The sequence below is a fragment of the Empidonax traillii genome, unplaced genomic scaffold, assembly GCF_003031625.1.
Source record: "Empidonax traillii isolate 1590-97213 ecotype Southwest subspecies unplaced genomic scaffold, ASM303162v1 scaffold1172:size163604, whole genome shotgun sequence".
In the NCBI taxonomy this organism is placed as follows: Eukaryota; Metazoa; Chordata; class Aves; order Passeriformes; family Tyrannidae; genus Empidonax; species Empidonax traillii.
Genome location: NW_020956365.1, coordinates 80,767 through 105,093, shown reverse-complemented (window position 1 = coordinate 105,093; position 24,327 = coordinate 80,767). Strand labels below are relative to the sequence as shown.

General features: G+C 44.0%; 1 protein-coding gene across 2 annotated transcripts in view; it reads left to right on the top strand.

Annotated features, from left to right (window-relative positions):
- IQCA1 (IQ motif containing with AAA domain 1) overlaps window positions 1–24,327 on the top strand; it is a 105,562-nt gene that overhangs the window by 55,019 nt on the left and 26,216 nt on the right. The window contains exons 8-13 of one of the 2 annotated variants that reach the window (XM_027905601.1): window positions 4,026–4,142; window positions 7,866–7,941; window positions 13,474–13,580; window positions 13,782–13,877; window positions 20,387–20,448; window positions 22,730–22,812. In XM_027905601.1, the coding sequence (XP_027761402.1) occupies window positions 4,026–4,142; window positions 7,866–7,941; window positions 13,474–13,580; window positions 13,782–13,877; window positions 20,387–20,448; window positions 22,730–22,812 (541 nt within the window). The remainder of the gene's footprint in view (window positions 1–4,025; window positions 4,143–7,865; window positions 7,942–13,473; window positions 13,581–13,781; window positions 13,878–20,386; window positions 20,449–22,729; window positions 22,813–24,327) is intronic. The other variant, XM_027905602.1, reaches the window with a different exon arrangement.

The window sequence follows — 24,327 nt, the reverse complement described above, 5'->3', positions numbered from 1 at the left end:
GCATTATTATACATGCTGTATTTCTTGATCCTTTGACAGCTCTGACCTTAGCTGACTTTGTAACGCAGCTGGCCTTCTGCACAAACTGCTTCCCTGACACTTCACAAATAGCTGGCCAAAAGATGTGCCAGAGAGATCCCAGGGCAAAATACTTGGTGCTGTAGTTGGAAAAATAAGGGCTGTCCTTTAGCTGGGAAAGAAGCTTTTCTCTACTTTATGTACTCTTCAAGAGTATTTAAGATTCCAGGACATCAGTGTAATCTCCCTGCATCTGTTCCAGATTTCTACCCCTAATGGTTTTTCATGTTTTGCTCTAGAGATAATCATCAGATGTGACAATTTTTAGCTTTGCCCTTATCCTGCTGCCAACAAAATTACAGTCTTTCCCTGTAGTTCATTAAGTCTCACCACCATGAAAAGAAGCTGAGAGAGTTGCAGTTTAGCAGGTATTTCCCCCTCTCCTGACTCCCCCTCATTTCCAATATTAAATAACCCACCAGAAAAAAAAAAAAAAAGTATCAGAGCAGGACTCAAATCGCTGGAATTGTACTTTCTGCATCCAGCATTTCGCAAATATGCTTTTATTCCGACAGCAAATACACCAAGCATATTTTCCAATACAAGAACTAGATGCCTACAGCTATGCTCACCTTTATGTTTCTGTCCCACTCAATTCTGGATGCTCCTTTTAGGAGTTATCAGGCTGGGTTTCACAAGTGCTAAACACACAGTGTCAATCAGCTGACACTGGGCACCTCAAATATTCTGATTATTTCCAGTTAACCCTGGAGAGGGAAAGAAACTGTACTCAGCCTCTGTTCAGCTACACAACAGGTGGATACATATTCCAGCTCCAGACAGCAATTCACCTTCCCTAAAAAAACAACACCACCACACACCAAGCAAAAGAACTGGAATTTTCATAAACACCTTCGACGGAGACCAATGTTTTGAGGTGCCAGAAAACGAGCAGGAGAGTGAGGGAGTTTAACTGGGGAGTTAAAGAACATTTGGACAACATCTGCCAAGTGGAAAAAAAACCCCAGAGCATGCTTCAGTCACAGACTGCAGTGGATGGGTTAAAGCCAACTGCAAGGTTTTGCAAGATCCTACAGGGCTCTGAAATCCCCCCCCAACATCTTGAATTCTTTCCTGCAAACAAACAAATCACTTGGGTCGCTTCTGCAGCCTAAGCTTTGCTTGCAGGTGCACACTCAAAAGTAAACAATGCTCAGAAATGCTTGGCTCTATCATCTTGAAGGAGTTTTTTTCCAACCACAGAGAAGATTCTGTGAAGAGCTACTCAAATGGACTTATCTGTAAGAGGGAACAAGTCCAGAGCACTGGTCCTCAGCTGGCTTAGGTGGGACAGAGTCCCAGGCCTACCACGATGAAAACAAAACCTGCTCCTGATTTCTAAAAGCAGCAGCATTTCTTAGATTCCAAAATACCTTCTTTCTGTAGAGTTAACACTCCAAGAGAGCACCTTTTTCTCTGCAGGAACATCATCAGGCCTTATGCCCACAAAGCACTTCTGTTCAAACCAGTTTTAGAGCCCAGCTCTGAGGCTGCCTCTCACCTGTCACAGCTGGAGATCCAGCATTCCCAAACTCACTCTATCCCATAAAAGGCTTTTCCTTTATGCCCACAACGCTAAAAGGGAAGAAGGTCAAGTAAGGTCTTCTTTCAAGGAATGAGGCTTATTCTTGAAGAACATCTGCCTCGAGTATCAGTTTACCTGAGCCAACACCAACCTTCCTGTGGCTGAGGAGAGAAGAGCATAAGCGAGTCCTGCTGGCAGCTGGAGGTTTTCTTGTCTTTGGCTCACATAAACCAGCATCAGACAGTTCCATCCATAGGCTGCACTCTGGTTTTAGTGCCCATCTCTTTCCCAAAAAAAAGGGGATTCGCACTCCTGGAGTTTGGAAACACTTAAAATGATGTATGACTAGAGAAGTCAATTCAGCTTCGGTGGGATTTAAAGGGAAACGTCTTTTCAGCCTCAGAAGAAAATGTTGCTGGAAAAGAGTCATCACTAGCACAGCAAGAATCCTAGGAAAGACCAGGAAAAAGACACAGAGGCTAAAATTCATCCTCTCCTACTGAAATACATTCTTTTCCTTGATATTCAGAGTTTGCTGACTGCTTTCAGTATCATATCAAAAAGAGGCAACCTAGCCAAGAAAAGGGCAGTGTAAAACAATTCAGGAAGACATCTGCTCCTATTTTCCCTTCCTTCAAGGGGAAAAAACCCAACTGCATCATCATGGGGGTGAATTGCTGAGTATCTCAAACGAACCTTTGCTTGCCCTTCCCTTTCTCTTCTCCTCTTTTTGTCGGATTCTTCAGGAATCTCCCTGTGGGTGGAGGGGAAATGGTTCTGCAGAAAAGAGTAGGAGCCATGAGAGGTGAGATGCACAGCCAGCTTCCCCCAGCTCCCAGGCCTCTGGAATCACAGAGCTGCTGAGAGCAGAGGTGAAAAAGCAGAGCTGGGGAAGCTGCACCGAAGGAGGACAAAACTGAGGAAGGCAGGACAGAAGGAAAAGGACAGTTCAGCTCTTCAGCCCCATCATAACAGATTCACGAGAACAGAAACTCCACACAACCCCTTCCAGCATCATCCATCTCTATAAAAACACGAGAGCAAACCATTCCAGTTGGAGTCTGGATACACTTAAAGTATCACCCCTAGAGTGCCAAAACACTGCTGAGAATGAAAACCTTTTGTCAGTGCTGTGTGTTTACAGGTATCCTGCTGGATAAGCCCACCGAGGTGCTGGGAATGGTTTTGGTTACCCTTTGTAGGCAGGGCAGAGGTGGAGGTGACAAGGTTGGATTTCTGGCTGGGTATTAGCACTGAGGAAAGGATACACTCAGAGTAGCTCTGTTGGTTTTGGATACCACAGGCCTGCTGGGACACTAAAAACCTATTCTGAACTCCAGTCAATCTGTTAATCTCTCCCAGGGAATGAAATGCTTCGCTGCTTATCACCTCCAGATATGACTGAACAGTGCTTGGGGTTTAAATTACCATATTTAATTAAATGTAAGATACTGAAATGCTTGGGGAGATCCACCTATGAAATTGCACTGGCTGCAAAGCATAACCATTGTCATTGTCCCCTTCCAGTGTCCAGCCTTCTGTACACTGAAAGGCATCCTCCAGAAAACAAATATTTTTACTGTTACAGGAAACACATCTTCCAGCTGGAAATGTTTTATTTTCTACTCCCCTCGTGGTACTGCCAGTATTACTGATCCATCAATAAACTTCAACGGCCAGAGATTTTCTGATTTACACTCATCAGTAAACGGTCTTAGAATTCCTCTCAGGGACAGGAGAATACAATGAAAAGTGCCTGGAAACTAGATAATGGTAGAAACAGCAAACTCCACCCTCTGCCTTTTTTTCAGGCAATAAATGGCTAGGAACTCAGGTTATGGAAATTGGTGGAGCTGTCCCCAGTTACCAGGGATAAGGATGTCGAGCTATCCACGTGTATCTGTCAGAGTTTGTCACAATATCTCTATCCAATCTCTCTCTCCCCCACTAGAACAACCTGTCTTCAGCCACATATTGAAATCAGACACACCTCAGGGCAACCTCTCAAAATCCATCCCTGTAAAAATCAATCTGCCTTAGAAACACCAGGACAAATTCACAAGCTGAGTCTGAGTCCAGAGGGAACCTTAAGCTGTTAGATTAGAATATTGTGTTTCAAGGAACTGGTCTTACTCCATGAAAGCCCTCGTGGTTTGGGACGCAGAAATCCCCTCTTTCCCAATGCTAATAGGAAAGGCAGAGTAAGAGTCTGCAGGTGGGAGACTGCCCTCAGTGAAAGGGCTTCTCTGGAATGGTCAGCCACTCTGGAATTCAGAGGGCAACCTAGTGGATGTGGTGTTTCCCCACCGCTGGAAAGCTGAAGGTGTGGAGGGTTCCAGGATCCTACAACAGCACGTCTGGCACACCTGGCACAGGAAAACACTCAGCCAGCGATTCACAGCCCTGGGTGTGTCTCTTCCAGGTCCTTGAAGAACTGATTGCCAAACAGGAGGCGGAAAAAGCAGACCAGAAGGGGAAAGATGAAAAAGAACAGAAGGAGAAGCCAAAAGAAAAAAAGCCACAGAAAGCTGGAAAGAAAGTAAGGCTTCCTGCAGCACTGGCAGGTGATGGAGAGAGAGAGAAGAGTGCAGGCTGTTCAGCCTGGAGTGGGCAGAGCTGGTAAATGGCATTTCACTGGTCACCAAAGCTGCAGCCTCGGGTTCAGAAGACAAAAATTGGCTGGGGCCAGCCCCTCTCAGCCTTTGGTAGTTCGGGGGAACTGAATTTTACCTCTCATGTTTTAGGAATCGCCATGACTGAGCTCAGTGGGAAGGGCTGGTGTTGGTGCAGAGATATCGATGAGGGGGGAAAAAAAATACATGTTAGGGCTTTGACGTGGTTGCCAAGACAGAAAGTCAGGTAACAAAGCAGTGCCCAGCCATCTCACCAGGCATTTCCACTTGTAGTGTGTGTACAGGGAAGTTAGCTGTGCCACCCACTTGCAGAATTAGGAAATGAGAGCCTTAATCTCACTCAGAAACCCACCTCAGAGCTTGTGTGGATTTCAGACTCATTTTTAAACCGTGTTAACCAGCAGCATCTCTTTTTCTTTTTTTTTTTTTTTTTTTTTACTGCAGCCAGTATTTTCACAAGCCTGTAAATAAGCCACGCATTTCCAGTCCACGTTCTCTGCTACTTTTGCCTCAAATCACAGTGGACACCACTTAATGTACAATACACCCCCTGAAATCTTTGATATAAAGGGCTGGTTCCACCAGAGACACACTGCCAAATTATTTCAGGGGCGGCTTCACAGAGAAAAGCACCTGTGAAGCAGTGAAGAAGTGACCAAAGGGCACCTTCAAAGGCAAGTTGTGCAACAAAAATTGTAGGCTTTTTTTTTGCTGAAGCAGCAGATTTTCTTTTTTTCATTTACTTTATAGCACAAACAAAAGTTGAAACAATATATATATATTTTAATAAGGGCCATTAATCTCTCGCTGAATGTGTGGAGGAGAAGGGTGAGCTTTCTAGGGCAAAGCTTCACTGCAAGTTTTGCACAAATTAATTTTAAGGCCTAACCCTAGAACAAACACGTATCAAAAAAAGAGATGCTTTTCTTGGACAATATCCATCAATCTGGCCAAAAGCTCTCATGATGTGCAGCCAGCAACCTAAATCACACGAATTGAGGAAACAGTCCATTTAATTGGGAGGCAGATACCTAACTGTGAACTTGTAACTCGGCACCTTTGCTGGTTGAAAACGCTATTTGGGTCATATTAAACAGCGTTTGGGGGGTTTGATGTGGGGAGATTTTCCCTTTTGTCAATGAAAATGAGCCCCTGCTCTCACACAAGGGATGAAAAAGGCTGTTCCAGACACTTCAGTCCAAGTCAAAGAGAGGCAGGCACACTGAAAAAACCAAACCCAACCCAAGCCCCTGAAAATGGATGGCAAATTCACTCATCTGCTTAAAAACCTGACTCTCCCAGGATAAATTTGACTCCTCCTTGGTCTTGCACGTTCCAGTAGGTGAGAACCAACACCACAAAAAAGGTGTCTCAGCCCCCTCACAGGCTCTGCAAGGTTGTTTTGAAATGGGGGTGAAACAGCAGCACAGAGCTCTGGGGTTTTATAACTTCATGTCATTCTCATCTCTTCACCCATCACAAGTCCTGTCAAGTAAAATTCTGAGCCATTATATCAGGTTCTCTATGGTTCATTGAGAAAGAACAAAGGGAACATTCTCTCCAAGGTTATAGCACTGACAGGGGGAAAAAAAATAGCATCTTAGACCGGTTGAGAAGTATTTGGAAAAGTTCTAACAGCAGGACTCTTATTAAAATAAGTATAGGCTATAAGTCATAGGGATGCAGGCAGGAAAAAAAAGCTCTGCTCCCAACTTCAGTTCTTAAAGAAAACAAAAGTTTGATCCCAGAAGGAAATTTAAGTATTTCTGAAAAGCCTGATAGCAATCTTTACAAAGAGTATTTGGTATCAAAGCAGCTTCACTTTCTTTTTCTCTGCAAGGTGCTGATTTGATTTCCCATCAGGCACTTAAGGAAAACAAAACCCACAGCTTCATCCCCACATAATCCCTCTTTTCAGCAGCAGAACCAGCGTGGACTGCTTCACCCAGGAACCTGCTGCAGCTTGTCTCACTGAAAACACGAGCAAGGCTGTACATCCCTACATTTCATCCAAAGACCAGGCTTTGGAAAGCCTCAAAAATAGATTCAGACTCGTATTTCCACGTTTCTGCTTAGATTCAAAGATACATTGTTGGTTCAAGGTGCTTTTAACACATTTAAACAGAGCAAGTAAGGAATCCATCCACTGAACATTGAAAACTACATGAGCTGGCTCCAGAGGAAAAGTTCTTGTTGTTATATTGACTCTTAGACCGTAAACTGAGGCAAGAGGGAGAAGAGCATCCCGCTAACCATGAATTTTAGGCTGTTTTGGGGTGGGGTTTTTTTAACAGCACTTCTCAGTATTTCCTCTCAGAATATCATGGTTTAATCATTTCCTATAAATTGCCATGGAAAACTGGCAAAAAGAATGGATTCTGCCTACTGCAAAAGATCCAAGGATGAATCTCAAAATGCTGCACCCAGTAAAGTTGGGAATACATGAAAGTCACCGGGAATTTGAGCTCAAATCCTCAAACTCTTGCTTGTACTTTACCCTAGCAGTTCTTGATGTTCAGTCAGGAAACTCCTGAGTCTCTTTCAAATCTATCTATAGAGCTTAGGGTGGAAGTGAAAAACACATTTAGATTTTGCCTGTCCTTCCGGGCCCAGACTGTAATTACTGCAAAATTACTTCAGTGAAAAACAGATATTTAATAACTCACATGATGGGGCTGCAACTGTATCTGCAGGTAGCAGATATGCACCTAATTACAGTGATAATTTAGGGGAAGTTATTTTATATTTAGTTATCCCAGGAGCTGCATTTTATGTCTTGCTGATAACAAGTAGTTTGCAGGCCACTTAGCAAAAGCCTGATCCACCCTGTGCTGTCTTGCATAAATCCACATTCACCTCATCCCCAAACAGTGATCTAATTTCCCATTATCGACTGTTACCCCACTAACATTTTGAGATTTACGTCTGATACAACATAAAAAAACTTGGAGAATTTTCTGGCAACTTTTTCCATCAGAAATACTGGTTCAGTGGAATGAAACCCATTCAGGAACACAACAACTGAAAAAAATAGTAATTTCATTTAAATATTGCAGATCTCCTACCTACGTTACATCTTCAAACAAGCCAAAGCTTAACTCTTGTGACTTCAGTGGGTCAGTTGATAAAATTACACCCCCTGTGCTTTGCTCATGGGGATGCTGCCAGGGCTGGAGCCCCTCTCTGCTCTGGAGCCAGGATGGGAGAGCTGGGGGGGTTCCCCTGGAGAGGAGAAGGCTCCAGGGAGACCTGAGAGCCCCTGGCAGGGCCTAAAGGGGCTCCAGGAGAGCTGGAGAGGGACTGGGGACAAGGGATGGAGGGACAGGACACAGGGAATGGCTTCCCAGTGCCAGAGGGCAGGGATGGATGGGATATTGGGAAGAAATTCTCCCTTGTGAGGGTGGGCAGGCCCTGGCACAGGTTGCCCAGAGAAGCTGTGGCTGCCCCTGGATCCCTGGAAGTGTCCAAGGCCAGGCTGGACGGGGCTTGGAGCAACCTGGGCTGGTGGAAGGTGTCCTTGCCCATGGCAGGGGGTGGAAAAAGACCTTTCAGGTCCCTTCCAACCCGTTTTATAATTCTATGGAACAATGATGTCAACAGTTTTTCTTATCATCTTCCCCCCAATCTAGGAAGAGGATGAAGGCTGGAAAATGGGTCCCAGTAATTTCCTTTCAATACTGGAGGAAGGAAGCAGTCAATTCAAAGGTCAGTAGAAAAAAAGATAACAATTACAGCTGGAATGTTCAACTTCATCTGAATGTCATTCATATAAGGTCAAGTGGGCAGCTGCCCAAACTAAGAACATTATAGAAATGAGGACATTTCGTTAAAAAATGGTGCTTAGGAAGAAAGTCTTCCAAAAAATTCTTGGGAACCTGTCAAAATCATTGAGCTAATTGTAGAGGAAGGTGGGTTTCTCTAGGTGAAAGTGAACAAACTGGAAGCACAAAGTGCTTCAATACATATGTGAAGGCATTTTGGGGTTTTCTGAGGGCAACAAAAATGATATCTGAATAGCTAATGATTCAAAAGCATAATAGTGTAGATCAAGTTTCAACATTGTTATCATAGTCCTGTAACTTTATCTGTCCATGGATTCCTTCATCTACACCAGCCAGTAAAACTGATTTGGATTATATGTTTTAATAGGAGGATCTTTTCAAGCAGATGCATGAAAAGCGCTGCAGAACAAGCAATATAACTGCTTTATGCAAAGTGTGGGAAACTTAAATATAACCCAGACTCACAGCCAGGAGACTTGCTGGGTTTTCACACTGAGAAAGAACCCAAAAGTAGGGATTTCTCAATAAAAATTAAAAAAAAAAAAAAAAAAAAAAAAAAAAAAAAAAAAAAAAAAAAAAAAAAAAAAAAAAAAAAAAAAAAAAAAAAAAAAAAAAAAAAAAAAAGTTCTTTTCCAGATCTTTTCTATCCTTTCCTCTCCACTTGATAACTGTTTGTCTCCTAAACACTTGTCTTCAATGTGCACCACAAGTGAGTCAACAATCACTTGTGCCAGGCCTGGAACCAGAAGTCATGTACTTGCCAGAATTGGAAATAGGCTTATCTTTGCTGGATTTCATGGAGATTCTGTTCTACCACAATTTGGAAAAAGCCTTTTTTCAGCTCTCCCCCCCTCTGCAGAGTTAGTGCCTGGCTAAAATTCCTCACGTGAAAAGTCCACGTTATTCCTCCCCGCTGACAAATTACTGGTGTCAAGTTTTGTGCCTGGTTTGTGCTGTCTGGGGAGGCACAAGCGAACAACTTGTGCTAAAACATGCATCAGTAGCTTTGCCTTGACCTCTGACTTGAAGCAATTAGGGTTTTCTTGCACGTTATAAATCAGAAAGCAGCCTTGTGGCCTTTTCATCCCAGGCTCTGCCCTCGAATGCAGAACCCCACTGAAGTCAGCAGGAGTTTGAGACAAGGACCAAGTTCATCTACACTTCCTTCCCTGGCTGCCCCAGGAGCATCAGTTGTGCTTTTCTATGGCACCTGAACCCAAAACCAGCCATAGCAGGACTGGGGGGTCCCACCCAGCAAGTCCCCAGGGCAGCGAAGGAGCAAAGAAGGCCCTGCATGTTGGGATGAAGCAAAAGGAAGGCAGGAGGGGTTTGGCTGTAACCTCACTCAACACAGTGCTTCCCAACACAGCAGTGAGGAATGAAAATGCCACAGAGGTCAACAGGTTACTTTAATAGTAACAGAGGGTCCCGAATTTCATGACTATCCCAAGCAGTAACAACTCCGGGGGTTTATGGGGGGGGCTGTGGGACACATTTGTCACCCAAGCCCCATCTGAACTCCAGTGCTGCCATTCCCAGCAAGGGACCTGCAAATGTATAACCTCAGGGGTTATCTGTGCTAGCTTTTTACATGAAGGGGGAGCTCCAAACTGTGGTGGTTCCAGACTGAGCCTGGCTGGAATCCCGAGTTTAACAGCCACGCTCATCTCCAGCTCATCCTGCCAGAGCTGACAGCTACTCCCCCAGCTCTAAAGGCACATGAGAAGGAACCCTTCTCTGCACAGAGCACAACCAGAAGCCCTCAGATTGGAAAGAACTCTTTGCAGGCTTCAAAGAATTCCTGCAGTTCTGCCTTGGGCACAGTGAGAGTCTGGAGCTGTGCAGTTAAACTTCAGGTGGGTTTTTTTCTCCCCCCCCCCCCCTTTCTTCCTAGTGAACCAAGTCTATTTGAAACCACACTTATTTTTAGTAAACAGCTGTTTATTCCTCCTTGCAGCACAATCCCCTGCCTCATTTACAAGAACTCAGTGATGTTTTTTGCAGGACACAAACACAGCACTACCTGGAGTGTTAAAAAATATTTTACTTTTAATCTACCCCTGGATAAAATTCGGCCTCCAGAGTCAAATCTACAACAACATCTGACCAAAACAATGTAATTTCTTGTATTTCCAATTTTAGCTTGCTTTCATTCCTGCAGCAGGATTATGCAGAAAAAGTAAGTTTGAGCTTGGTCTTTCTACACTGGGAACTTTGTTCCTATGTGGAAATAAGTCACTATCAGCAATTTGCACAGAAGTTCAGAATTATTAGTGCACAAGCCTTGAAAACATAATTAAAGGGAGCTTGCTTGAGAAAGATTTGTATCAGATGCCTACAATGAAATCACTGAAGTCCCTCCTAAGGGTGTCCAAAGTTTACTAAACAATAGCTGACCAAACAACAAACATCTCTATTTCATCACACACACACACACACAACATTTACAATTAAGAAAGTCTTCCCACCCCCTGAAACTGTAACTTTATGCTTAGGTTACTTAAATATTTATATATAAAGTCCAGTTTTCACAAAAATGTAATCATTTCAGTTACTAAATTTCGCTCCATGGTTTTTCCTCCTCTGCCAAGCCAGAACTGCTGCCTAAACCTCCCTGGAATTCATGAAGGCTTTTATTCTTCTAGAACGGTATTTGACAGTTTTTCTAGTTGCTAAACTACATTTGCCAAGCTCTAAGACACTTATTTTACATGACGTTGTTGGAAACAGCCCCTTTGTGTGACCTCCTCTTTCACTCTGGACTAGCAAGAGTTTATGTGGAGCAGTCTGAACCATCACCCTCCTCTGCTGGGAGTTATTTTTGCAGCGCCCTGTGCTGTGAGGCAGCAACGTGCTATTTTTCCCCATTTTACAGATGTCCAGTGGATATTTCTAAGCTGTTCAGCGTGGCAGAGAATATCTGAGTTCTACCCAAACGCTCCACAGCCCAACCTTTAAGGTGTGGCAGTATTGTGCATTTTTAGCCAGGCACCAACATTTCAAACCCTTCTGCCAGGAGGCTGAAATGAGCCCTTTTAAGAAAAGCTTCATGCTGCAAATAAATATATTGCAATTTTTAGTCACAGGGCGGCCTCTGAAATTCAGAGGCACTGGAATTACCTACTACTCTGCAGAGCTGAGGTGCTGATATTGGGAGTCATGTCAGTGGGCTGGGGTTCCTTCTGAGCCCTGAGCTAGTTATGCATCTAAATCCAAAATAAGCATCCATTATTTTAGAAAAGGTGCCATAAATTGCACTGCATACACACACACACACACACAGAAATAGCTCCTGGAGCTGGATGACCCTGCCTGTAACAAAACACCAGCCAGTGAAAACAGAACATCTTTAGCCTCCTGACCTCCCTTTAAAATTAACTTTGAAACATTCTGTTGATCTATAAAAGAATAACAGAGCATGTAACACCTCTGAGTTATTGATCTCTCTGCTAAAATTAGGCACCTCTAACCTAGTGGCTGATATAACACTTGGTCTTGCCAGGTAAGGTCTGTGGGGACTGCCACTGGCTTGCCTGAAGAGGGTATTAACCACTAATCAATTTACAAAATGACAACAAACAATTATGAAAAAAATAGAATAAAAATCTGTGGATCTCTCTATGAAAAATAAATACCTAAATCCTACTAGTCCTGTGCAAACATAGCACTTGCAACCTGCTGACCCAGTCAAGAAAGTGTTTAAAAATTCACATAACTCCTTATGCAACATCCCCTTTCCCCAGGGCTAGAATTCCAGGCTGGAGGAGGTACCTTTTAACTAAGGCAAACCAGCTTTTCCTCCTTGAAATATTACAGGACATCTGCCATGCCCCCTGATGACCCCCCAAATAATTTAAAGAAATTAATGCCCATATACTTCTGAGTTTCTTTCCTTACCCAAATACCCACTGTCCTTCTCCACCTCCACCATTCTCAGTTGTGAAATTACCACCACTCACCAGCAAAAAAACTTTTCCCTGGGCGTAAAACTACAAATACTCTGCACGTAATTGGGCTCTGAAAATGTGTAGGGGATGGAAACAGCACCCAGGTTTGTATTAACTGGGGTAAAAAACTTGAATGTGGGTACTGTGAAACCTTCCTGAATTTATAATGCCTTGGGCATGGCAGTGGGTACAGGGAAGAGTATCTTGTACAAAACAGATTCATAGAGGAGCCCACGTCTTAAGAGAGGAAAGCTGTCACTTGAAATCATCTGGAAACTGAATTAGCACATACTGCTGGAGAGGAGCTGTCATTCAGGAAGATACTATCAGGGCTCGAAAAGCAAGATAGGAATTGTCTCCCTTCAAATTAGCACAAGAAGTGTAGGAAAAAAAAGATGTTTCCATTAAAAAAGGTACTTTTCGCTAATATGAACTCAGATAGGCGCTGAGCTCGTGAGACTTCATTTGGTTTTCTTTCTAAAGAGCAGATCACAGTTTGCCTCAACAAAACTAAAAAGAGCTGCACCTTAGGATCATTAGACACTTCATTATAAATAGGTTTTTTTGATTACCAGTTTGCACAGGCTTGCTTTGACTGTGCATTGAGTCTCCTTATTACTTATCCTTTGCACAACACTTCAGAATAAAGGTGCTGCACAGGGTGGGTTTTGTCTCCTTCTGGAAGGCCCTTTGTTTGCCTCTCAATTAGTGCATCGAGTTTAAAATTCCCCAAAGTGAAACCTCTGCGTGGCCACTCATCACTCGTGGGTCAGCTCCAGGTTACTGCTCTGCCACACCCACTGTCCCCTCCCTCCCTCTCCCCCATTTCCATGAGTTTGGAGCAGGTTTTTATACCTATTCCAGTGCCCCTGGTCCACGTTTCAGCCTCCTGTGGATTGCCACAAAAAGACCAGCTCACAAAGTTTGCAGCAGCTTCAGCTGAGCAGGGGGGGAGAGATCAGGGGAACTTGGTGGTTTAAATTAAACCCCTTCCTTTGGTCCCCAGGGAAGTTCCCCATCGTGCCAGCCAAGAGACACTGGTGGAGAGCACACCCCTCAGGGCAGGAGTCATCTTTGTGCCTCCTTCTCAGCAAAGATTTAAGTACTGTGCTGTTAAACAGAGAAAAGCAATGCCAACCTCGGGCACGGCATGGTTTGGCTGGGACTGTGCTTGAAGATCAACAACACTGGACATTCAGCTTCAAAACCTCCAAACGACAACCTCAGGATCCCATTATCCTCCTAAAATCTGATACCAGTTTGCAGCCAAAAGCACAAAAAAACACAAACCCCCAAAACCTTAACCTCAAGATTTACAGATCCTAACACACACGACAGGGCTCTGAACTTGGTACGGGTGCCTCGAGCCTGCTGCTTTCACATCGCTAATCATTTCGTAAAAGCCGCCTACAACTACCCATTTTTTTTTTGCCTCCAGCAGCAGCTGGAAAAACCAATGGCTTCTGTAACTTTTTTTCCCCCCTTTTTCTCTTTCCTTTGGATAACAGTCTTTTGGCAGAACAGAGACAACGAATCGGATTTTCTCCAGGATCACGACCCAGAGCTGATCAAAGAAGGGGAGCGTGAAGAAGTGGAGGAAGAGATCAGAGTGCAGGTGTGCTTACAATGGGGAGAGGACACTAATCATGTGCATTACCTGGGCATATTTCTCTCCAGCTGTAAGAACTGACCCTCCCTCCTTCCATAGTCCCTTCTACCTGTTCTTTGCTTTAACACTCGTTCAGCTGAACATTTGTCTGAGGTGAGGTGGCAGAACAGAGAACTGAGGAGGGTTCAACCGTGCTTGTCTGGACAGGTTTGTGAACTGATGGAAGAGAAACTGAGGAATCTCAAACTACATGTGGATGGAGAGAAGGTTGGCACTCAGAAAAAAGGTGGAAAAGCTGAAAAGGTAAGAGCAGCGAGTCGGGAGAATTTCGGGTCAGTCTCAATTCTCTGCCCAGGAACAGTGGTGTCCAATGCAAACCCCTCAGATACCAACATCAAACTCTTCACCCTAAACATTTAGTGAATCTCAAGTCAGAAACATTTAAATATCTATTAATCTCTGGCTATTTTCAAGGCCTTCTCCTTCAGCTCTTATTCTTTAACTTTTATAAATATTGCTTAGGGCAAGTTGAAATGTTCCAGAGGTAAATCACTACAAGACAGATCAGATTTTCACCCTCTTGAAATCCCCTCATATACTCAAACAGGAAAATCCAAGCAATCCATCCCTCTCTTTAGGGTGACCCGTTCAGATTAATGCAGTTTTCCAAGGAAGACATGGATCTGGAGGCCAGTAACTTTTCTGGTTGCAGACTGTTTTCCTCCTAAATAAGGACTGGTTAGTGTGTTTCAAAACTGTACACACACACACACACAAAAATCCCTTTAAATGTTCTGGTGTAACCTTTCATTTCTCTCTCACACCACATAGATCACAGGTATGCATTACGTTGCTGCTTAACAACTGAAGGGTTTGGGAATTTACAATCAAAGCCAAGTTTATTTAGGTATATAAATAGGTTAAACCCACCAGAACACAGCACATGTCATGTTCACATCTAGTTCCACAGCATTACCACATGAAGAATTCCACAGCTTGTGGTTCCCTGAATTCCTTACCCAAGCTTTTCAACTACAGGTCCTGTCAGTGCAAAATAACTCAAAGCTTATTCAGACCCCACGTTCAATCAGCAGATCCACTTCAAATCCTCAGGGCAAACAGCCAACCCTAATCTCCTGTTGTATTTCATTTCTATAATCCTTTTAGCATGAAAATACTTGCTGGTGCTCTACTTCGACTCAAATTATCTTTTAAAAATACTCTTTCACCTGACAAACATTGTGCAGGGACAATCCAAAAACCAAAAGCAACTCAAGCAGCTCCGAAAACCAATCCCAACTGGATTCCTAAACCTGTTTCAAAAATAGGGAGGCTTAAAATACACAGAGAAAATATTGCAACACTCTTCCCAAAGTTGTTGTGAGCAGACACATTTAGATGTGTCAGTGCCCTGCTTCAAAACATCACACTTCAATTTTAGAGCTTTATATTAGGGGTTGGGATGGACTTTTTTTTTTTCCTTCAATATAGTGTTGGAATAGATTAGAGTGGAAGGAGATTGTTTAACTTTTGTTTTCCCAAGTTGTGCCAGCAGCCTGAGAGAACGAAGGAGGGGAGAAGAGGAGGAAGAATTACTAATTAGATAATACGAATTCCTTCAAGATTTTATCTTAAAAAAACCCCACCCAAACCAAAACAGTCCTGTTGAGGGGTGGGGAACGGGAAGGAAGGATCCAGTGTTAGTCAAAACACACCTTCCCTGTGCAGAGCTGTTTGAAATGTGCAATCAGCATTGGCAAAGGCTTTTTCCAGTTATATTTGCACAGACATCTCAGCATAAAACCAACCCACTGCGCAACCAACCTGTGCACACAGACCTCAGACTTGCTTTAGGAAAACCTGGTCTGACTAATGAAGGGCAGAATGAGCTGGAAAGCTTTGGAAGCACTTTATTAATTTATTACTCAGCAAAAAAAATCTCCAGTTTTTCAAGGCATGTGTCACCACCTCTTAGGTCTCACATGTCTCCCCCACCCCAACTATGCACAGCATGAAATAACAGGGTTTTTCTTGTAGCCATGAGCATGTCTGGACTATGATGTAGAACATATCCCTCTTTCCCCCCCCCCCGACAGGGATATTCTGCATAGAAAACATTCTCAGGAGGATTCAACATTCTTTAGAGCAATCAGACCTTCTTCTGTACTCTGTCAGTGGGGAATGGGCACTGAAAGGGTAATTTCTTTAAGACAACTCTTAGGAGGGGAGTTTTGTGTCTAAGGACAGTCATTCCAAACTCCTGGTGCCACATTTGGCCATTCCCTCTGTTTTAAGGAGGGACTTCTTCTACTTTCTTTGCAGGGAGACACCACAGTAGAATCAGGGCTGGTTTTTTCTTTGCCAGGGAATGAGGGTAAATGTCCTCTGCCTTTTCAAGCACATCTTAGATAAGTAGTTTACACTCTGAAAACTTCTGTCAAGTCCATATTAAAAAATAATCTGCCTGACCCTCGGGAAGTAATTTGAGTTTGAAATCCTGTTTGAGAGTCCCTTTTGTGGGAATTCAGCAAGGGCGTTGTGGAATTGGACTCTAAAGGGAAAGCACAAGGAAGGTAATTTCTCCCTTCCAGTCAACATTTCAGACATCTCAGCTCTTAGATAAACAAAATTTACCAGCTCCAGGCATACCCACAGCCACTCCTTTATTTCCAGGCACCGCAATTTCTAGGCTGAACTTTATCACTGACTCCCAAACCTTCAAATACCACTTACTGCTAAAAGCTGACACTTAACCCTTACACCAAGAGCTGCTCTTATTGCTGCTGAAGATAAGAATCCCATTTGCCACCTCTGTGGAAGAGTGAACTTGGGTGAGAAGGCAAATTGCTCCTCTCGTGGCAAGTGGGTCTCCAGACCCACAGGCTGGTCTGGAAGTACCAAAAGTAATTAGATTGCACCTAATTTGCAACCAGCACATGCCTGCTGTCATTTGAGGCACAGGTCCTGTGCCTCTTCCATGCTGGAAGCATCCCACCCTTACAGCCCAGCATTAATAGGGCATATTATATATATATATATATATATATATATATATCATTGAAAGACACATTGTGCTGGACTCTGATTCTTCCAGGTAGCTCCTGATCCAGTGACTGTCATAAGACACAGGATGAAAATACAACATAAACAAAGAAATGTGGTTCAGCTCCTCTGCAAATTACACTTTTCTTCTTACACTGTGCCCAGTGGCAGCTTTTCCCCTGCCCAGCCACAGATCACCAAACTGGGAAGGGAATCTGAAGGGAGATTGCCTCCTGGTGAGGAATATAGCACTTGCTGACCTGGAAGTTATATTTAAGGGCTTATCAAAGTGCTTTTTTATCAAGTCCATTGTGCTGCTTTTCCTGCTTTGTTCCCCCTCCTCCTCCAAGGATTTGTTGCCAATCCAACTGCAGGTAAAGCAATGTGTTGGAAGTGAACACACCCACACGTACACAAAGGCCAGAATTCAGAGGGAAAAAAAAAACACCAAAAAAAAAAAAGCAGGTAGAAAAAGGGGACATGAGAACCTAAGTGTGTAAAGCTGCTTCTGAAATGGGCCTTACTGGTCTCTCAACAACAACTCTGGAGATCCCTCTGTGATGAAGGTGGGCAGGAGCAAAGAAAACCAAAATACTGATATCAGTCAGAAGACTTTATAAGAGCAGAGCCATGGAGAATGAGGCTGGTCAGACCTGAGGAAAGGCTGGGTTTGAGGGCTGTGATTCCCAAACCCCGCTGGATTTTCTGTAGCTGGTTCAGATTAGCACTCAGAGTTCTCAGCCAGCTGTGAGGGCTGTAACCTCTTTGGATGCTGTGCCTAAATCCAACAGGGATTTCACATCAGAGCCCCTCACTTAGCAAGAGCTTATTAATCAGTGGGAACAGCTTTGTCTAAGGACTTTTTCAGCACAAGTGTCCAAAGCTGCTTGTTTTATCTCAGCACTGCCAGAAAAGACTTTTCAACCCAATGCACAGTGAAAATCTGCACTTGCTCACCACCTCTCATCTAAGCATCACACAAGATCCAAGGAATCCACTAAAAACTGCACAAACTGCTGCCTATTCCCCTTAAATCACAGGACCACTTTTCTTTTGCTACTTTTCCAAGAGGGAAAAACAGAAACACAGATAGGAACTTTTCACAAGAGCATGTAGGGACAAGGGAGAAATGGCTTCAAACTGAGCGTAGGGTTAGATGAGATATTAGTAAATAAATTCCGGCTGCCCAGGGAATTTGTGGCTGCCTCATCCATGGAAGTGTCCAAGGCCAGCCAGGTTGGAAGGGGCTTGAAACAAGCTGGGCTAGTGGAAGGTGTCCCTGCCCATGGCAGGGGGTGAAACAAGATGGGATTTGAGGTCCCTTTCCAACCAGGCCATTCTCTGTGATTTTCTGATCCTTGGTAGCAGCAGCTGTGGGCAGCTGGTGGCACCAGGACTCGTGTGATCACAGATCCTGCAGATCCAGCATGGGACAGTTTCCTTCAGTGAGACAATCTGGACACCCTCTGCCTTCTGGTGCCACTCCAAAAGCAGACACACTGCTCTGAAATCGGGTCTGCTTTGCTCGTGACGATCTCTGAGCTACCCAAAATATCTTCATGAGCCCAACACAGCAAGACAAGACACCTCACTGAGCATGGGGGACCATCCTCCGTCACCTGCCAGCTCCCATCTAGTGCAGTTCACTCCATGGGAGTTATCCAAGCAGAAAATAAAGAGTCAAAGGATGGCTACGCAGGAGCTGGACTGGCATTTCAGGCAGAGAAGCGAGATTTCCACTGGAAAGGGCGAGCACGTTCACATTCATTAAACATTATCATTTTCTAAATAAAAGTCGTTCCCAATAAGACATTTTGGAGCCAAGCCATTGTCTACAATTTATATCTCCCCTTATCGCATCTCAGCCTTTGCCAAATTTCCCACAAATGCTGATGTTAATTAGGAAAACACATTTTTTTTTTTTCCCCCTGCACAGTTCATTTCTGTTTTGCTCTTGAGTTGCTTCACTGGTGAAGCTGCCTTGAGGACAATACCAGTTGGCCAATAAATTCAACATATGCTTAGTGTCTTAATGTAGGTAGAAACAAGCTTTTCTCCCCAGTCAGACCCCAGGATATGTAATTCCTGGTTTGTTGAAAGAAAGGTTAGAGAGACAAAACCGGAGGAACAGCAAAAATAAACCAGTGAGTTCTCAATATCTCCTCAGCTGTTAAAAGAACTGGCATGTGCAGTCTCTTCTTCCCATTCCTTTTCCTTAAAAACAAAATCTCACTGGTACATTCTGACAAGAATTTGCTGCCAAACTAATTTATGTAAACAAAAAACCCCATGGTATAACTCTGCAAATGCAGAGTTGTTTGCATTATTCTAACCCAAAACTTGAAAACACCCCCTTTTCCCAGTTAGTTGACCCATACGGCGCTGGGCTTCGGTTACATTTCCATCTGGATTATCTTTGTGGCATCGTAAACAGCAACAAGTGATTGAACCGCAGGTTATTTACACTGTGTCTATCCTTGAAAACTTGAAATTGATCTATTTCTGAAGACTGCTGATCCGTTCTGTAAAAAAAAAACCACCAGCATTTTCCAGATAATTGAGTAGGATTTTTTAACTCAACAAGGCAGCCTCCAGGGCTCTGCAGAAATACTCACTATCATAAAAAAAAAAATAAAAAAAAATAAAGTAAACGAGCGTATTCCCAGGAAAGAGAACATAAACTTTTGGAAAGAATAAGCTGTCTTGTTCAACTAAGCATTTAAGCATGTGCTTAAATTTAAGCTGTTGAAGAAATCCCCTGCTGCACAAATGGTGCTGTGTAAGTAGTTCCACTGAAAGCAGTTCTGAAGTGCTGCACAGAACCGAAGCCCAGACAGTGCTGGTGGGCACTAACGTGGATTAATGATGCCCTCTCCACTACTAATTATCCCTAACCAAATTTATGGCTTGTGTGCTGTAATTAATGGGGGGGCTTGACAGTCTCGAGTCACATCTCTCTTATTTATGCTTTCCACGAGTTTGGGGTTTTTTTTTTTTGCAATGTGTAAAGAAACCAGTCACGCAAGTCAAAAAAAGCCTTCCACAGCGAAAGGGTGGTGAAAATATGAAAAGAACAGGTTGTGGGTTTTTTTCTGACCTCTTCAAGCTTCTTCCCCAGAGGCATTAGGAAAGAGAAGGCAGGAGGATGTCTAATGGTTGGGAGGGGAGCCAGAGTCTCAGGAGGTTTTCCCCTTAGGGGAGCTGCTTATATATTTCACTTCAATATAAAAAAGAGACATAAACAGTCTCTGGAGCAGCCACTTGGACCCCACACCCTGTTCCTTCCTGCTTCCTTCTTGGGTAAGGGCCATACCCCCTCACCCACAGGGCTGTGCTCCTCCAAGAATCACAGGATCATTGTGGTTGGAAAAGCCCCCCAAGCTCATGGAGTCCAACCCTTAACCCAGCACTGCCAAGGCCACCACCGACCCACGTCCCCAAGTGCCACATCCACTTGGCTTATTAAATTCCCTCCAGGGATGGGGACCCCACCCCTGCCCTGAGCAACCTGTGCCAGTAAAAGAAAACTTGTCTAATATCCCATGGAAAGGAAGGAGACAAGATTTATTTTTTGGTCCTTGGGAGTCTTTCCTCTGTTGCCTCCAGTGGAAGGAGAGGGAACGCTGTTTAAGGATGTGATTTTTCCCTTTGGGTTCCCTCAGTGACAAGGGCCACATGGACTGTTCTGGCCCTCTTTTTACTCCAGTACATTCCAATATGTCTGTCAGTGCTAATAATCACTAATTCCTGCCTGGTTTTGTGGTCCTCAGGCGGGGAAGGCATCAGCAAAGAAGAAGATACCCGAGATGGAGAGAGATCTAACTCCTGACAGGTAAAGAGACAACCTGTTTGCAGCAGGTTTGCTATCAACCTTGCTTTTCCCTCACCTGCAGCAACACAAACAAAACCCCCATCCTGCAGCAACACCCCACCAGGACCAGCGTCCATCAGCTCCAGGAAGGTTAATGCCAGCTGGCAGAGCTAAGCACGTGTAATATTTAGGCAGGATACTGGCCCCATGTGCCTCTTCCCCATCCTCTTTGCAGGTGCAGGAGCACCTGGCAGGTTTGTTGACTGTCAGATTTTTCCATCCCAGCTGCAGACAGGCCCCTGTTTGCTATAAATCACCCCTCATGGCTGAGGGAGAGAGTACATACCATAAATCAGCCTGATTTAGCAGCGAGAGCTCTGGCACACCCAGCCATTCCTTGTGTACCCTTGCTCTTTTAAGCACCCTTATTTTATTTGGAGGATTTGGGAGGATTTCTGCTTCTGACACAGCATTTTCAACGAGTCTGTGATGTGTTTACTGATAATTCAGCCATTTGCACAGACATGTGCAGCGAGCCCTTCACTTGATCAGTTGGGTGCTGGCACCACACACCCAGTCACTGATCTCTAATAAAAAACTCTCCAGGCAAATATTTAAAACAAATGTCTCAGATGATGACTCTCAAAGAGCAGCGCCAAAGTCCAGCAAGGATGCACACAGTCCATGCTTTTAAAGTCACTCTTGCACATATACCTGTTTCTTTGTATGTCAGTCAGAGTTTATCTGGCATTTTGGCTCCGTGCATTTCAGAAATAATCAAGAGAAGCTCAGGTTCATCTCTCTTTTGGCACAGGGGGCTTTAGTCAAAGGCTGGTCACATCACACTTACTTGGGGGAAGTTCAGGACATGCACCATTAAACTTGCACAGTAAAAATTCTAAGACAAGAAAAGTAGAAGCCCTGCTCCCAACAGAACTAACAGCTTAGTGCCATTCTACCTTCTGCCTGTTTTATGGTGCATTGCCAACATAAAACCACTGAGAATGAAAGCAAGATTCAGAGTGGCAAAATCAACGTTGCTGAAGGTGCATTAAATTCTGGATTTCCTTTTTACTACTCCTTTGTGAATTCTGCCACTAGCACTGCATAAACGTAAAAACTTCTCAGCTGAAATGGAGAAAAGGCTGCAGACCTCAAATTACACCTGTAGTTTTATTAGCCAGCTGAGAGGCACTATTAAATATTTTTACTATGGCCATACAATAGTTGGGATGTCCCAAAAAAGATCAGAGAGAAAGACCAAAAAAAAAAAAAAGCCCTGATATTGAGGGAAAAGAATGTGAAAAGTGTACAAAACCAGTGAAAGACCTAGAAAGACAGAAATCAGTATTTTTTTATACTAACAACACACTGAGAATTTCCAACAGGCTCATTCATTTTATCCAACCCTTGAAGCAGTGTCCATCTGCAGAACCTAGTGCCAAACCCATTGAAATTAATCCTTGGGACTCCAAAAGAACATCCACCCCAATAGAAAGCCACACACAAATATAAGTGTATTAAATCCTCAGTTACTGGGACCTACTTCCCAACACTGATGGAGACAGGAAGAAACTGTTCCACTGGAGAGCTTTGCTGGAATCACAGACTGGTCTAGGGTGGAAGGGACCTTAAAGCTTAACTTGTTCCAACCCCCTGCCACGGGCAGGGACACCTTCCACTAGCTCAGGTTGCTCCAAGCCTTGTCCAACCTGGCCTTGAACACTTCCAGGGATGGGACAACATTTCCACTGCGTGTTTTTCCCCCCACCCAGTCCTCCCTTTGGCCATTGTGACCCTGACACTGCAGTCGGTGGATCACTGGTTGTTGCTCTGATCGAGTCATTCCCTGGGGAGATGAGGCTGTCTGTTGCAAACACAATAAATTCCAAGAAGAATTAATGAATTACTACTAATTGGAGAGCTAAGTGAATAGGTATAGTAGTGTTAGGATTGCTATTATTGTATAATTTAAAAATAATTTCCCGGTAATTGATATTAATGAATGAGTCTATTACACAAGTCATAACTGATCTTGTATCACCTGGAAATGGGTAAATGGAGTCAGCAGGAGAGGGAGAGATGCTGTGTGTGAGGTTATAAAAGAGATTCCTGCCATAACACAGAAAATGGTATTTATTGATTTCACATTGATGGCACTAATCACCTTTACCTCTGAGCTACAAAGTACATTTATAAAGCCGAGGAAGCAGAAATAACTCTCGAGCTGGTTCAGCTGTGGGAGGACTGAGCTTTTACTTCCAGTGGCCTACAATTTCTGAGTGATGTCTCTTGCCCGCAGGACCATCGATTCCCTGTACCAGGAACTTGCAGAAGGAGGATTGCTGATCAAAGCCCGGGCCGTGAATCTCTCTGATTACATTGGTCAAGTATCCCCTTTACAGCTACCGTGGTGTTTGACCTGACCAAACCTCCAGCCTTGCCATGGGCTCTGACCCCCATTTCCAGTCAAGAGAGTCGTTGCATGTTCAGGACTTTCACGCTCCAATGCCTAAAGCCACGCAGGCAAATCAAGTCTTTCTGCAGAGTGCTCAGTGCCTTTCACTTCTGCTCCCAAAACCAGGAGCTGTTTGTGAAAGCTGCGGCTTCTCTCCAGGCACTGACACCTGCAAGCCTTGAATGTGTTTGGACATGACAAGCCACTCTCAGGTAGAACCCACAACATCCTTTAAGGAGCCCTAGCTAGGAACTGGAAAGACAGAGCAAGTCTGACAGACCAGGGGTCGTAATCCATCCAGAATATTTCCCAGGGAACAGCAATAATCATACCTCCAGCTTTTGTTCATTCAGCACAGAAGACTCACCCCCCCCCCTTCCCTCTCTGACTGTCCATGAACTCTGAGTAGTGCTTTGAGGCATCTCTGGCCCCTGATTTGAGTAAGATGCGTCTCTGTCTGGTTCCACATTTCACAGTCCTCTTGCCTGGTTTTTGTTACCTGCAGCTGCAGTCAGACGTGCTTGTCTATGCTCTACATAGAAAAAAAAAAGGGCTTAAAAAAAAACCCCAAACTGCATTTTCAGACTGAAGAGGGGGTCTGACACCATTTCCAAAATGACTTTCAATAAAACCACATCGACCCCCAAGAGTTAATTGTTTTAAAGGCTGTAATTTGAATTTGAAATCATCCAGAAGCAACAATGCCCCTGGCTGTTAGCACAACACGCATCCCCAGCCAGAAAAGCCAGACTCTCTTGTGTTCCCTCTAAAATGCTATGTGTATATAAACTTTCAGAAGCACCAGTTCAGCCTTCAGAGCCTTTGCTCGTTCTGTTGAAGGCTGAGAGTTAACAAGTGTCCCATCCATTTCATGCTCATTAAAGATCCTGAAAGTAAAGCAAAGGAAGATTTTCATTATTCCTTTGTTCACCCAACCCATCGAGGTCACTGCTGTCCAACAAACTTTCCCCACCACAGATGTTTTTAAGAGAGCACATCTTCACCAGCGGATAACAATGAACAGCTGGTAACACATCCAACTTGGGAGGAGATGGCTCTGGGCCATTTTCCCTTGACCCTGAGCTTTGAAGCTCTGGCTTCTTTGCAGCACAGAGGTAAACACAAGGGCTGCTCCAAGTTACCCTGGCAATATTCCTTTTCCAGCAGAAGATTCTGGGCACAGAAGTGCAGAGCCTAAAGTCACCTAGCTGCCTACACCGGCGCAGGTGAAGGCCCCAGACTGCCAGAACCAGCTCTTCCCAACTCAAAACTCAATCGTGCTTCTCAAGCAGCCACACCACCACACAGAGGGTATTTAAAGCTGGAACTACCTTTTTATTTTTATTTTTTTTTTAAATCCAAAAAAACTCCCTGTAAGAGTCCCAGGACGCAGTCAAAGCCTGCAGAGAAGTAACTCCTCATCTGCTCAGCCTTCCAGAGCT